General features: G+C 39.7%; 1 protein-coding gene across 24 annotated transcripts in view; it reads right to left on the bottom strand.

The window, feature by feature from the left end:
• Positions 1-16,276, bottom strand: part of snap91a (synaptosome associated protein 91a) — a 222,718-nt gene that overhangs the window by 142,117 nt on the left and 64,325 nt on the right. For all 24 annotated transcript variants that reach the window (XM_043685664.1, XM_043685669.1, XM_043685700.1 and 21 more), the window contains one exon: positions 9,814-9,889. In XM_043685664.1, coding sequence (XP_043541599.1) covers positions 9,814-9,889 — 76 coding nt within the window. The remainder of the gene's footprint in view (positions 1-9,813; positions 9,890-16,276) is intronic.

Here is a 16,276-nt window from a genome sequence, read left to right as displayed (position 1 = left end):
TTTCCAAACAGACTAGGATGCCATAATATTAAGGACTTGGGGAGGAATTTGTTAAAGCAACTTTAAGAATATTTTCTTTATCGATATGTAGATGGCCCTACTAGAGAAGCAGCAAACTCCACCTTTGCTTGGGAAATAATGCTGGACACGTGACTGAGGATTTAGTGGGGGAGGACTTTGGGGCCAGTGATCATAGCTCTGTTAGTTTTAAAATAATGATGGAAGATTGACCTTGTGGAAAAGTTAAAGTTCTAAATTGGAACAAGCCCAATTTTGACAGTATTGGACAGGAACAGTTAAAAGTTGGCTGGGGGAGGCTATTTGCAGGTAAAGGGACAACTGGCAAGTTGATGAGAGTTCAGAGACCAGCGTGTTCCTGTCATTGCGGGGCAAAGCTGGTAAGAATAGGGAGCACTGGATTTCTAGAAATATTGAGGCTCTGGTCAAGAAAAAGGACGAGATGGCATCAAGTGAATCCCTGGAGTATCAGGTGTGTAGAAGTCCACTTAAGAGGGAAATCAGAAGGACAAAAAGGCGATGAGATATCTGCCAAAGCTAAAAGTTAAGCAGAATCCAAAAAGATTCTACAAGTACATTAAGGGCAATAGAGCAACAAAGGAGAGAATAAGGACCCTTAAACATCAATGAGGACGTCTGTGTGTGGAACCACATATGATGGGTTGAAATTTGAAATATTTCACATCAATATATACTGTGGAGAAAGACCCGAAGCTAGGAAGCTTAGGGAAATGAATAGTGATGTACTGAAAACAGTCCATATTACAGAAGAGATGGTGCTGGAGGTCTTAAAACACAAATGAAGACAAGTCCCTGGGTCCAGGACATTGTGGAAAGCCAAGGGATGAAATTGTGGGACCCCCTGCATAGATATCTGTATCATCGACAGCCATGGATTAGGTGCTGGAAGACTGGAGGGTGGTTAACGTTGTTCCTTTATTTAAGAAAGTCTGCAAGAATAAGCCCAGGAACTACAGACCATTGAGTCTGATACCAGTGGTGGGTAAGTTGTTAGAGGGGATTTGGAGGAACAGGATTTACATGTATTTGAAGAAGCAAGGACTGATCAGGGATAGCATGATAGTGAGACACAATTTCCCATGTACAAACTTGATACAGTTTGTTTTTGAGGATGTGACCAAGAAGATAGAGGAGGGCAGACAGTAGATGTCTACATGGACTTTAGCAAAACTTTTGACAAGGTTCTGCATGATAGACTGGTCAGTAAGGTTACATCACATGAGAGCTAGCCAATTGGATACAAAATTGGCATGACGATAGGAGACAGAGGGCGGTGCCAGAGGGTTGTTTTTCAGACCGGAGGCTTGTTTTGATCACATCAATGCTGGGTCCACTGTTATTTGTCATCTAAATGAACATTCTAGATGAGAATATTGGAAGCATGGTTATTAAGTTTGCAGATGACATCTTGATCACCTGGGCTAATGGGCCGAGGAATGACAGATGGAGCTTAAATTTAGATAAACGCGAAGGGTTTCATTTTGCCAAAACAAACCACGACAGGACATGCATAGTTAGTGGTAGGGCCCTAAGGAGTGCTGTCAAACAGAGAGATGTATGGGGTTCAGATACATAGTTCCTTGAAAGTGGTGACACAGGTAGACAAGATGGTGAAGGTGTTTAGCATGTTTGCCTTCACTGAGTATAGGAATTGGGATGTCAAGGCGTGGCTATATAGGGCATTGGGTGAGGTCACTTTTGGAGTACTGTGTATAGTTCTGGTCACCCTGCTGTAGGGAAGGTGCAGAAAAGATTTATAAGGATGTTACTGGGACTAGAGTGTTCAGTTATAAAGGGACGCCAGATAGACTGACATTTTCCCCAGAGCCTATTACATTGAGGAGTGACCTGGTAGAGGTTTATTAAAATCATGAGGGGCATTGATAAGGTGAATAGCAAAAGGTCTTTTTCCCTAGTGTCGGTGAATTAAAAACCAGAAGGCATAGTTATAAGATGAAAGGGGCAACTTTATCACAGAGGGTGGTGCAAATATGGAAGGAACTGCCAAACATATCAAAGAAAATTGGACAAGAAAATACAGTTTCAAATAACCAAAAAGGTCAGAATTATGACCAGCAAAAGGAGAAAATTCTCCTGGTCAACTTGTAAAATGGACAACAGAAGCAAAAGCTGAATAATTTCAGAAATTACTGGACACAAATCATGGAACAGTACTTCTGTTACCTTGTTGAATGATTGGAGGAGAGGAAATGCCCTTCAGTATATACATGTATCTACAGTGATTCAGCTGACTAAGATAGGAAAACATCCCTCTCACAGGTTTCTACAGTTCTACTGTGAAACTGAACTGCCAGTGGATTATGATTTGACAAGTGTAGAAATTGTTTTGCTAAATAATCTTCATAATTCACATTGGATTGGTAGAGAACTAAACATGTTCAATTCTACCATTCTAACATCCCCAAGAAAAGGGGAGCTCAATTTCTTCAGAAATACTCGACAAAAGTTGAACAACTTGATGGATGCCTTATTTTCCTTTTCACTTTGCACTTGCTATTCCTTTTGCCCTCAACTGCTCAAAAGGACAATACAATCTTGGTTGATACCTAAGGGCTAAGGACTGGGTTTACTTTGAGGATAAAAGTTCGGAAATAGAGATATCCTTAGCTCTTTAGCGCTGCACCATATCCAAAGAAAACTGGAAAATTGCATTTCTCAAATGAAACCAGGTCTACAAAATAACTTTTTTTTTTAGAAAGAGATCTAACAGGGAATAATATTTAGATCAAATTTAGCACTAACTGCCAGTATTCTCCAATATCAGTTCACTTCACCCGCTTCCTAATCTACACCTCAAGCATTAAATGCATCTACAAAACAACCATCAACAGGACTGTACATGCCACTAGAAAACATGGACAACCATTTCTGGATGCATTTTTAAGACCATTCCCTTCCCTATTGATGGCAGCAGCAACAGGGTAGGTGGTGCTCAGGCTCATGGCCTGTCCACTCCATCTTGCATGACCAACTGCATCCTTCTTTCTTTTATAAATTTTATTTTTCTTCATTTAGCTTTTGAATCAATTTCATTTTTTCTTCTTTCTGCAGCTACAGTGGAAACAGGTTGCAGGGAATTAGAGCAGTGGATCTAGTCCATTTGTTGTGCCCACAGCAGTCGCAGCTTGAGTAACTATTTCAATATCAATGATTTGGGGCTAATTCTTTTCCTCTGTTTTGGCAGTGTCTGCAATGATGGCAGAGTGAATGATCTCTCTTTTTTTTCAGGGGTCAATTTGGACTTTCAACCAGTTCTCAGAAGTTGAGATGGGCCCTGGTCCTTGAGAGTTGGGACAGTCTCCTGGCTATGGCAACAGCTGGAGTATTGGCAGCGACGAAGAGTTCTGGCAAAAGTGACATTCTAGGCCCAGTCAGCAGTGGCAGAGGGTGCTTCAGCGTGTTGCATCTTTAGTGAATGCCTTGGCAGCAGCAGAGTGTGGCAGCATCCTGGGGCCACTTAAGAAATCAAGAAGCCATCGATGGAACTTAAAATGAAATTTATCCTAACTTTGTATGATTTATTTCTTTTTATAATTTACATAATTAAAATGGTGGCAACCTATGGTGACTTATACACATTTTATTATATTTTCATAAAAATAATTCATTATTGCATGAATTTATTATTTTGCAACTTGCAAATCCCCCATTTAAAAAAAACTTTGTAAATGCATGTTTTCACCCTTTACTCTCTATGTTGCTTGATACAAAGGAGCCTAGCACATCAAATCGAAAAATATTGTAATATTCAAGATATGCAGCTGAAACAAATAGCAAACCTTTTGGAATTCTTCAAGGATATAACCAGAAGAATTGTTGAGAAGGAGCCAGTTGATGTGGTTTATTTCAACCTTTGACAAAGTTCCACACAAAAGATTAGTAAGTATATGGAATTAAAATGCATGGAATTGGGGTAGGCTATTGAGATGGATAAAAAACAGGAAACAAATTTGGTTTAAATGGGTCTTTTTTTTCTGAATGGCAGGCAGTGACTACTGGGATACCACAAGGGTCAATGTGAGAACTCCAGTTACACAATAAATATTAATGATTTTGATGAAAGAACTAATTGTCTCCAAATCTGCAGACTATCCAAAGTTGGGTAGGAGGGTAGGCTGTGAGGAGGATGCAGAGATACTTAAGTGCAATTTAGACAAGCTGAGCAAGTGGGTAGATGAAGTATAGTGTGGATAAATATGTGGTTCTCCACTTTGGCAGCAATAACAAGAAAGGCAAATTATCTGAATGGCTATAAATTAAGGGGAACGGGCATAGAGGCCTGGGGCACGGTGGTTAACCATGCAGATGCAGTAGATGGTAAAGGTGGTAGACAGTATATTGGCCTTCATACCAAGAGGATTTTGAGTACAACAGTAGGGATGATTTGCTGCAATTCTGCCTTGTTGAGACCACTCTCAAAAATATTGTGCGCAGTTTTCATGCCCTTATCTGAGAAAGGATGTTCTTGCTCTAGAGAGTGTGCAGGAAAAGTATACCAAACTCATCCATGGGATGGCAGGACTGACAGACGAAGAGGGGTTCAATTATACTCCATTGAGAAGAAAGAATAGAATCTCATAGAAACCTCTCAAATTTTAAACAGAATTAGAAAGGGTGGATGCAGGAAGGATGTTCCTAATGACAGAGTTCCACAACCAGGGGTCACAGTCTAAAAATACGGATAATTTGGAGGTGCTGGTGTTGGACTGGAGTGTATAAGGTCACCTGATGAAGGAGCAGTGCTCCGAAAGCTAGTGCTTCCAAATAAACCTGTTGGACTATAACCTGGGTGCTGTGATTTTTAACTAAGGACATGGAATAAGCCATTTAAGACTGAGATAAGGAGAAATTTTTTCACCCAGAGCAAAGATTGAAAATTTGCTGCAATGAAAAGCAGTTGAGGTCAAAACATCGTATGATTTCCAGGAGGAGTTGTGGCTAAAAAGATAGGGGGGAAAAGCAGGAACAGGTTTTAGATAGCTTGCCACCATCATAATGAATGGCGGAGTACGCTCAAGTGCCAAATGTCTACTTCTCATACTTTTAGTTTCTGTTTCAAAACAAGTGTACCACTAGTGCAAAGCTAACAATAAATGAGCTAACTGATCAGAAAATAGCATTTGAGAAGGGCATCCATAGAACTACACCTGGTAGATTGAAATCAATCGGTTAATTTATCCCAGCGATTTTATAACTAATCCAAGACAGACATGAGGCTAGTGTTTTGTTAATGTGTCCAACTATGTACATTTATCTAAATTAAAGTCCATTTGCCACTCGTCGATCTGTTGGACCATCTGCCCACTACACAACCTATTTTAGTGTCGTCTGCAAACTTACTAACCACACCTCCTGTGGTCACAACCAAATCATTTAAGTAAGTGATGAAAAGCAGTGGACCCAGCACTGATCCTTGTGGCAGACTGCTTGTCACATGCCTCCAGTCTGAAAAGCAACCCTTTACTACCACACTCTGCTTTCTATCTTCAAGCCAGTTTTGCATCCAGTTGGCTCGCACTCCCTGGATCTCATGTGATTTAACCTTACTAACCATTCTATGACACGGAGTCTTGTCAAATATTTTGCTGAAGTCCATATAAGCATCTACTGTTCTGCCTTCATCCATCTTCTCTGTCACCTCTTCAATCGTTAGTGAAGCACAATTTCCCACGGTCAAAGACAAGTCGATTATCCAGAATTAGTCCTTGCTGCTCCAAATGCATGTAAATCCTGTCCCTCAGAATCCCCTCCAACAACTTACCACTACTGACCAGTGGTTCACTGGTCTGTAGTTCCCTGGACTTTCCTCAGAACCTCTCAAAGTGCACTACATTAGCCACCCTTCAGACTTCCAGTACCTCACCTGTGGCTATTAAATGATACAAGAGGCCCAGTAACTTTTTCCCGAGCTTCCCACAAAGTTCTGGGAAACACCTGATCAAGTCTCAATTCAGAGCTTTAGAGTACAATGACCACATTTGGTCACTGTACTTTTGAAAATTTAATGAATATTATTGACATGATACAGGGGTTTACCAGAACCTTTTTCCAGAGGAAAACCAGCTCCAAGGTTGGTTGAAATAACTAGGGGTTGTTCCCCTTATACAATTGGTGGTTGATAAAGGAGTATAATTCTATGATAGGCTAAACAAACACAGGTTCTTTTTTCAATCAGCTGGCGATGCAAGGATAAGTGAACACAGATTGTCACTTTCTACATTTAAAATGTGTGCTAATAACCTGAAACTTGCTTCCACCAGTCTCAAAAGACAGTAGAAACAATTAATGGCTGCAAAAGAAAAGAATTCAGGCACTGGAGGACATTACGGCTGCAAAGTATGGAATGAAACTAATTGGGTCACTCTACAGAAAGCTGGCATGGACACAATGAGCCAAATGGCCACCTTTTGTGCTGTCAAGGTATCCAATTCTAGTCTTTGCTCCAGTGCCAAATCAGAACAGACTACCATCAATCGAGATGAAAATAGCTCAGATAGATGTGGACTATTTGTTACTCATGTAAGGATCAATACTCACAGACTTTTTTTTGTACAGCCAAGAGCAATGATCAGATAGATTTGGTGCTGCTTTCAGATGCAGTTGTAGTGATGCTAATATGATTGTATAAAGATAAAATTCACAACACCAGGTTATAGTCCAACAGGTTTATTTGGAAGCACTAACTTTCAAAACGCTGCTCCTTCATGGGTGCCCATGTTCTTTGCAGCCTACACCACATTATCAACGAGGATGTGCACCTCACTAAGACCTTGCCCACACCTCCACTTCTTGCCTTTAAACAACCACCAAACCTCAAACAGATCATTGTTCGCAGCAAATTGCCCAGCTTCCAGGGCAACACCATATAACCCTGTCACAGTGGATGCTGCAAGACATGCTAGCATGTTGATATGGATACCACTATTACCCATGGGATACGCTGTCGGCAAGGATGTTGAGGCATGGTATATTGGCAAGACAGAGCAGAGGTTACAGCAACGGATGAATGGGCACCGCACAACAATCAACAGACAGGAGTCTCCATCCCAGTCAGGGAATACTTCAGCGGTCCAGGACATTCATCCGAAGGCCCAAGGCGGACTTCAGGACGGGAAACAATGCAAAGTAGCCAAGTAGAGGCTGATAGCCTCAACCGGGACCTTGGTTTCATGTCACACTACAGGTGACCCCCACCACACACGCACACACACCTCAAAAACTGCATGGATCCATGTAAGATTCTGTAAATTCCTTTTTTTTTAGAAATAGAAAAAGTCTGAACACTGGGGCACAGACAGTCTCACAAAGGGCACCTCACACCTTCAATGCATTATTGGGGCTGTCATGGCACCCAGTGTTAAAGTTCACTTGAGAATGTAACTTTAAAAAAAGTTCTGGGATTTATATATGAAAGAACTGAAACCAACATGGTCATTCTAAAAGATGAGACATGTAATAAACAATCCAAGTCTTTTTCAATAGAAAATTTCAGTTGCCACACATTGTAAACTTTTGTGAGAAATTCTATGTATTACGATCTTATACTTCACAACCACCTGACCAAGGAGCAGTGCTCCGAAAGCTAGTGCTTCCAAATAAATCTGGACTATTAGCTTTTGTGCGATTTTTAACTTTGTACACCCCAATCCAACACCAACACCTCCAAATTATAACATGGTTATGTTTTTCATACAGGTTTAGGCTTTGAGTCTTCACTTCAAATACCGTCACAACAGACGGTGATGGATGTTAGACAGATGCCAACAACGGCAACAGCATGGGTTCAATTGCTGCACTGGCAGAAGTTACCATGAAGAACTCTCCTTCTCCACCTCTCCCCTTGCCCAAGAATAGGTGATCCTCAGGTTAAACCACTTCCAGTCATCTGTCTCTAATGAGAGAGATACCAAAAGGTCCAGTAGACCTATGGCACTTTTTCTACATCACATCTAAGTTCTCCTTCACCTTTTACAGAATACTGAATGACTAGCATACAGAATACTGATATATGTAGTACTTCACATTAGCATGGTAAAGCCAGACAGATTATTCAGAACCCAAAATGGACTTTAGATATAGTTTACCAATCTTCCTTATATGGTTAGTCATTGGGTGGTTACTAAACAGTTTCCAAACAAGATGTAACAGGGATTTTAAAATGATAAGATTTTAAAACATGACAACAAACCTTTTAGACCTAGAAACAGGACAGGCAGCAAGATATAGTTGCATGTTCTAGATTGCCAGATTGTACAGAAGAAAAAAACTGAATAAACTTGAAGTACTGAGAGTAGATCTGGAGACACCCAAGGAAGGATATAGTGTCCTTGAAGGGAGTACAATGTTGGTTTACAAGCATGATACCTGGACAGAAATCTTTATGCAAGACATCATTTGTACACAAACACAGGATTGTGTGGCATGTAGCAGCAAGAAAGCAGAAATATTTTAGGTTTCTGCAGTTGTGGACAGATATAGAAAACCGAACATTGGATATTGGAACAGAATTAATTACACTGTATACTGAGAAATTAGAGGAAGTTACAAAAGGTTAAAATTGCATGACAAACTGTAAATATTTCTAATGCTATAAAAGCATAGTTAAAATAAATTCAGTCACATAGGCCTAACAGGCAGAAATATTGTTGAGTCGTTAATCTGAAATGCAAATTGGCTCCAATGGTCACCAATCCATTATGTAATTTAGTTTGAATGGCAATGATGTTGTTTCATCAAGTAAATCTTACATCTCAGGCCAAGTTTACATTTTGAAGCTCTCAAAAAGGACTCCAAAAGTTATCATCTGGCTGGGGGGGGGGGGGGGGGGGGGGGGGTACAGGCTCTGTCTACTGTCAATATATTACAGGAAAGATGCTTTGTTACCAGTGGACTTACGAGTTAACAGTGATGACATAAATGGCATTGTAGCATTCTGTAGGCTTCCTGGTTTATTTAGCAGCCATTAAAGGATGATATATCGACAGTTCAACATACAGAACTATTTTCAGGAATATGGACACAAGGCAGGGTCTGGAGGTGCAGCATCAGCAGCTCAGGCTAGAGGAGACATGAAGGAGCCTACTACTCTCTTTTGGGTTCATAACAGAACAAAAATATTTTTAGTTTGACCTGAGATTTAAGATTTCTGATGAAACACAGTCATTGCTGCCATTCAAGCTTAAACTAAAGTTGCATAACGGATCTGGTGCCCAATTTGCACTTAAAATTAGGAACTCTACAATGCTTCTGCTTACTGGACCCAAGTGATTCTACTCATTTTAACTACCCTCTCAGCAAACGTTCAGAGAGTGTGACAGCAATTTATATCAATAGCTGGCACTGATTTTGTGCCTTAGAATCTTCCTAACTTAAAGATTCATGAGCCTGAAATCATATTTGGGCATCACTACCACAAAGTATAAATCTCCCTTCCACTACGCGCTGGTCCCAGTTATTACCATCAGAATTATTTATGCCAATGTGCACCAAACCTGAATATTGCTTTCTCTTTTCATGAAAGCAAACATATAATACAGTAGGGCTTTTGAAATACTTATGTATAAGCCAGTAAAAGCGGTTTAAATTAGTTTCAGATGTGTAAGCCATATTAAAGAAGGGAATTCAAATCTAAAGAAAATTAAATTTATTCAATATTGTCAACAAGAAAACTAATCTACCTCTTATTGGAAGCTTTTATAAATATTGAGATTAAAATTAATCTTTTAAAATCAAACACAAGTGCTGATATCTTACCATGTGTCCCGCTTTTATCCAAAAAATTGCTGAGGTTGAACAAAGTATTTCTAGATGCCAGGTATTGAATAAATCTCTGCAAAATACATAGAATTGTTACACAACAATGCAGCTGAATAAATAATGAAGTCAAAATATGACAAGTGAATGTAATAAAATTACATGAACCCGTGTAGTTAGTAACAGGACCTTTTGCACAATTGGTGTTTTGAAATTTTTCATTTTGATTTTAAAATTCAAAATGTTTTAAGTTTGTTACACCTAGTACATGTTCAGGTGGCAGCACCATATCAACACCACCTTCCTTATTTTGAGCCTCTTCAATTGTTTATCTGAAAGCAACGACCAACACCTATCCTGTCTAGGGTTTTCATCCTTTATGCTATTCTATAATTAGTTAGACAAGTTGAATTGAGGACATCCTTAACTTGCATGTTTGGGCAATTAGTTTTTGTTTTGTTGATGCTTAATATGCTGTGACTAACAAGATTTTACAAGTTAATGCTGGTGAATTCCATTATGGAATTGTACTACCACATTCTGAGCTGCCGTTGAGAACCATGTTTGAAGTTCCTTAAATCTCTTGAAAATCAGCTTGTGCTTTAAAACAAAACTAACATTGGTTCATTACTGCAAACCTGTTTGAGTGTTTTTCTTGAAATCAAGAGAGAAATAAAAAAGAATAGAGCAGCATGATCAATAGCCTCCTCAGGATTCAGTTGAAAACAACAGTAGGACTAGTAGTTAGCTCAAAGGTTAAGTATGAGAACTGCTGGGCATATACCAGTGCAGTGAGTAGCACTTTATTTTTTACAATTATCATTTTCTTCTCACAGACATGTGGGTTCACTGTAACAGCGAGGGGAAACCAAGGGAAATATTTAGCTTATTGAGTAAGTGGAGTGGGATTTGCTGCTTCGCCAGCTAAACATCACTATTAAACTGGGCCAAAGAATTCCACAACTTTCTCTCATTTTTGAGGTCAGATTATAGAGACAGCAGAGGCAAACGTGACATACAGCTATTACTGTATAAAATAAACTATTTTAAAAGATACATTCTCCATCTCCTATGTCTTAACCCCTCCGACTCCCTCAGTCGTTTGATTGCTTGCCAGTCTTTCAAAAGCTATAAAAATATTCCAATTAAACATAAGTCGATTCAGTCAATAATTCCATATACACATAGCAAAGAAAATAGGCCAATGTGTTTCTTGAGCTTGTACCAACATTCCAGTTAAATGATGGCAAATAAAAGACTGAAGATATCCATTTATCCACTGGGTCTTGTGCCCTTCAACAATGTTGCTGAACAAATCATCTACTGACCACACCAGAGCAGCTTCCTGGGTGAAATCTGTCCCAGATTGCAACTATGATTTGTGATGAAGTACTTCTCAAAGTGATGCCTGATCCTTTTGTTCTAATTTTACAGTTATGTCTTATTCTAGACTGTCCCAAAAGGAAGAAAGTTCTCCCCATACAGCCTATTAAATTCTTGCATAGAAACACAGAAGACAGCAGCAGGGGTAGGCCATTCACCCACTCTAGCCTGCACTACCATTCAACATGGTTGATCATCAAGTTCAGTACCCTAACCCCACAATGCCTTCCTCCCAATATCTCTTGATCCATTTAGCCACAAGAGCTACATCTAACTCCTTCAAAACAATATTTTGGCCTCAACTACTGAGACACTGAATTGCATAGGCTCACCACTGCCTTGTGAAGAATTATTTCCATATCTTAGACCTAAAAGGATTGCAACTTATCCTTAAGTATGATCCTGGACTCCTCCAACCATCAGGAACATTCTTCCTGCATCTAATCTGCCTACTCCTGCTAGAAGTTTATACGTTTCTATGAGATTAGACTCTGTTACACAGCATGGAAATAGACTCTTCGGTCCATTTTGTCCATGCCAATCAGATATCCTAACTGATCTTGTTCCATATTCCTCTAAACCCTTCCTATTCATATACCCATCCAGATGCCTTTTAAATGTAATTTTACCTGCCTCCACCACTTCCTCTGGCAGTACGTTGCATACACGCACCATCCTCTGCATGAAAAGATGCCTCAGGTCCCTTTTAAATCTTTCCCCTCTCACCTTAAAACTACACCCTCTAGTTTTAGATTTCCCTACTCTCAGGAAAAGACTTTGGCTCTTCACCGTATCCATGCCCCTCATGATTTTACAAATCTCTCTATAGAGATCAACCCTTGGCCACCAGCCCTCCAGAGAAAATAGTCCCAGCCTACTTTTTATAGCTCAAGCCCTCCAATTCCAGCAACATCCTTGTAAATATTTTCTGAACCTTTTCAAGTTTAACTATGTCTTTCCTACAGAAGGGAGACCAGAAGTGAACGCAGTATTCCAGAAGTGGCCTACCTAATATACTGTACAGTCTCAACAGGACATCCCAACTCCTATACTCAAGGCTCTGACTAATGAAGGCAAGCGTGCCAAACACCGTCACCACCCTGTATACCTGTGACTCTACTTTCATGGATCTGTGAAATTACACCCCCAAGGTCTCTGTTTGGCGACACTCAACTTGCTCTCTCCTCACACACAATCCTGGCATCCCAGGAAATCAATTTACTGTTTGGAGTATAGCCCCAAGAGCTGAATACAGTAGTCATAATAGAGTTACAGAGCTCTGGTTAGATCCTAAGGTAATTTCCACAATTTTGGATTTTAGTTCCATTGAAATAAAAGCCAACACTCTTATTTTTTTGTATCTATCCACAATTTTTAGTACTGAGGGTTCTTGGATCCCATTTTCTCTGCTCATCTGTTAGCTCCAGTTTGCCATTTATAAAATACTAACTTATTTTGCTTCTGTCCCAAGCAGAAGATTTTATCCTTTCCTAACTGGAGCTCCATCTGCCACAGTTTGTCCAATTGATTAATCTCCAGTGTATTTATTTTTGACCCTTATTTAAAGGTATTTGCTGCACTACTGAATTTGGAGTTGTCTTGTCAATTTGGAATACATAGTATTTTCCTTAATCTGTCTGCTCCACAACTAACTCCCTGTTCAAACAAATAATTTGTCTTCAGGTACATGTTATTAACAATCCATAGGTGAAACCTTGTTGAATATCTGCTGGAAGACCTGTAAATTAGTAACATCCATGGCCATAAAATTATTTAATATTTTTGCCTCAGAAAAATGATTAAAGTGAGACTGACTTTACATAATTTTGCTGACTTGAACTATACGATTGTTCAAATGTTCACTTAGTCCCCAACTGATTACAGTAATGACTGATCACCTAATAAGGTGAAAATGCTCTCACCTTGCTCCAAAAAAAAAGCAGCAAGATTGGCAATTTTAAAAATTGAAGGGCGAAATTCCAGAATCAAGAAGATTTCTGAAGGTTCATTACAGTTTTCAAATTCATCCTCATTCCCAATCACTGCCTTAGTTGTAAACAATAGTTTAACCTTTGGATTCTATTATATATAGAGAGGGTCAAGTTCCCAGCACATTTCTTCCCAAACGAGTTGCAATCCAATGTGTTCCCAAAACTGCCTTTCTAGCTTTGCTATTTTCATGTCAATTGGCTTGATGTTCTCCTGGCCAATCTGTTATCCTCTAGACATTTTTTAATCAACTCGTTCAGAGAAACATTTGATTGCATACTTCTGGAGCAGGTGAAACCTGAGCACACAGCTCCTGGTTCAAAGGTAGGAACATTACCAGTGCATCACAAAAGCTTTTCCTTCCATCCTCAATAAAAATGTAATCTCACTTAAAACTCTGCTCCTCATTAAATCTTGCACCAAATTCCACTAGGCCATCATTTAGCTAATTGGTTTAAATTTGCCCTCTTTGTATTAAAATTCCTTCATGGCAATGCGTCCCACCACTCCCCACCGATTATCCCCACACACATCTGTCTGCCTTTTCTTCTCTACATTGAAAACCCTTCAAACTCTATTCTTCCAGAAATAACACATTTTTAGACACTTCACACCACTACTAACACACTTGCCTTCAGCCTTCTTAGCCTTACCTTCTGGAGTTATTCCCCCTACACATTTCCACTCTCTTGCTTTCAAGACCCTGCTCAAAACCCAAGCTTAAAGTAGGTGGTTCGTCACCTCTCCCAGGTGCTCCTTCTTTGACATAACAGCTATTTTTTGTCTTTGATAATGCCACTGTGAGACAATGTAGATTATTACTGTCCAACATTTCCTTATAAAGTACCCATTCCAGCCATTCATCTGAAAACTTCTGAGCTGTTTTCAATGCATTTACTTCCTTCCTTAAATAAGGTGTCCAACACTTCATGTAGAATATTTTTGTTGTATTAAACTACAATGCCTAAATTAAAATAGTCACTGTTAACTTTCCTAAAGCTTGAGAATAAAACAAACAACCTGGACTTTGTTAGAAATATATTTTCTAAAACAAATCATACAAATAAAGTAATCCAACTGCATCTTATTTAATGCTTTCACTTCTCAAATCCTTCCACAAATTACAGATTGCATTAGTAGAAACTCAAATCAGATGTCTCAGCAGCCACTATATCACCTGCTGTGAATCCATCTGTTTCCTCGATATCACCCAGCCATTATAATATGCAGCAGGGTTACAAAATTAAAAAAGGAAATGTGGGGCAAATAAGATTTTGTACTTTAACATTCTTCATCAATAAACACCTTTGAATAAAATGTGTTCAAAAACAGCAATGCTACTGAACAACTGCAGCTTGCAAAATAATGGCATGGTAATGCCTGAATACACAATATCCTGATAATTACATGCTCTTGGCCATCTGTTTTCCTGTATGATACTTGGGATCTGGAGAAACATGTAATCCAACAGAAACATGTGATACAACATACAAACAAAAAGGAGGCCTTTAGCCCATCAAGCCTGTTTTGCTATTTAAGGCTATACTGATTAAAAAATGCCTCACTATTTTAAAAGGCTAACCTCTGATTTTATTTTTAAAATGGTGGCCATTAGTTTTAGGTTCTCCCAAGGGGAAACACCCTCTCTGCAGTTATTCTGGTTGTAAGTTTGGTTGCTGAGCTGGTAGGTTTGTTCTCGGATGTTTCGTCACCACACTAGATAACATCTTCAGTTTGCCTCTGGTGAAGTGCTGGTATTTTGTCCCACTTTCTATTTATGAGTTAAAGGTGGGTGATATCATTTCCCATTCTTTTTCTTAGAGGTTGGTAAAATGGAGACAAAATCAGTGTATTTATTGATGGAGTTACTCTTTGAATGCCAGGTATCTAGGAATTCCCATGCGTGTCTCTGTTTAGCCTGTCCTAGGATGGATATGGTGTCCCAGTTGAAGTGGTATCCTTCATCTGTGTGTAAGGATACTAGTGATAGCTGGTCATGTCTTTTGGTGGTTAGTTGGCATTTGTGTATCCCGGTGGCTAGTTTCCTGCCTGACGTAGTGCTTGCTGTAGTCCTTGAAGTGTATTTTGTAAAGGACATTTGTTTCGCTGGTTGTTGGTATAGGGTCTTTTATGTTAATCAGTAGCTGTTTCAGTGTATTGGTTGGTTTGTGGGTTACCACGATGCCAAATGGTTGGAGTAGGCTGGTAGTCATCTCAGAGATGTCATTGATGTACAGTAATGTGGTTAAAGTCACTAGGCATGTTGTATCTTCTTGTTTAGGTTTGTTATAAGAATCGGTGGACTGTGTTTATCAGGTACCTGTTGTTCTTGAATATGCTGTATAGGTATTTTTCTTCTGCTATTCATAGTTCCTGGGTGTTGCAGTGTGCTGTGGCTTGTTTAAATAATGCCCTGATGCAGCTCTGTCTCTGGGTATTGGGATGATTGCTCTTGTAGTTGAGTATCTGGTCTGTGTTGACTTCCTGTGGATTCTGGTCTGCGATTCTCCGTTGACTGTTCATTCCACTGTGACATCGAGAAAGGGAAGTCAGTTAGAGTTCTCTTCCTCTTTGGTAAAATTTATGCCAATAAGGATGTTGTTAGTGATATTGTAGATTTCCTCTAAGTTATTCCATTTCGAAATGACAAAGGTGTCATCCACAAAGCGGACTCAAAGTTTGGGCTGGATCGTGGGAACGGGTGTTCGATCAAGTGATTGCATTACTGCTTCTGATAGAATCCTGATATTGGTGATCCTATTGGTGTCCTGTTGATTTGTTTGTAGGTCTTGAAGGCGACTTACTAAAGAACAGGGAGGGAGGTAAGAGGAGGGGGGAGTAGCACTGTTAATTAGAAAGAGCATCGCAGCTGCAGAAAACGAGGGTTTGTCTACTGAGTCAATATTGGAGGAAGCTGGAAATGTGTTGCTGGAAAAGCACAGCGGGTCAGGCAGCATCCAGGGAACAGGAGAATCGACGTTTCGGGCATAAGCCCTTCTTCAGGAATGGGGAAAGTTTGTCCAGCAGGCTAAGATAAAAGGTAGGGAGGAGGGACTTGGGGGAGGGGAGTCGGAAATGTGATAGGTGGAAA

This window comes from Chiloscyllium plagiosum, chromosome 3, assembly GCF_004010195.1.
Source record: "Chiloscyllium plagiosum isolate BGI_BamShark_2017 chromosome 3, ASM401019v2, whole genome shotgun sequence".
Taxonomy (NCBI): domain Eukaryota; kingdom Metazoa; phylum Chordata; class Chondrichthyes; order Orectolobiformes; family Hemiscylliidae; genus Chiloscyllium; species Chiloscyllium plagiosum.
Note: the sequence above shows the minus strand (reverse complement) of the source record. Positions and strands in the feature narration are given on the sequence as shown.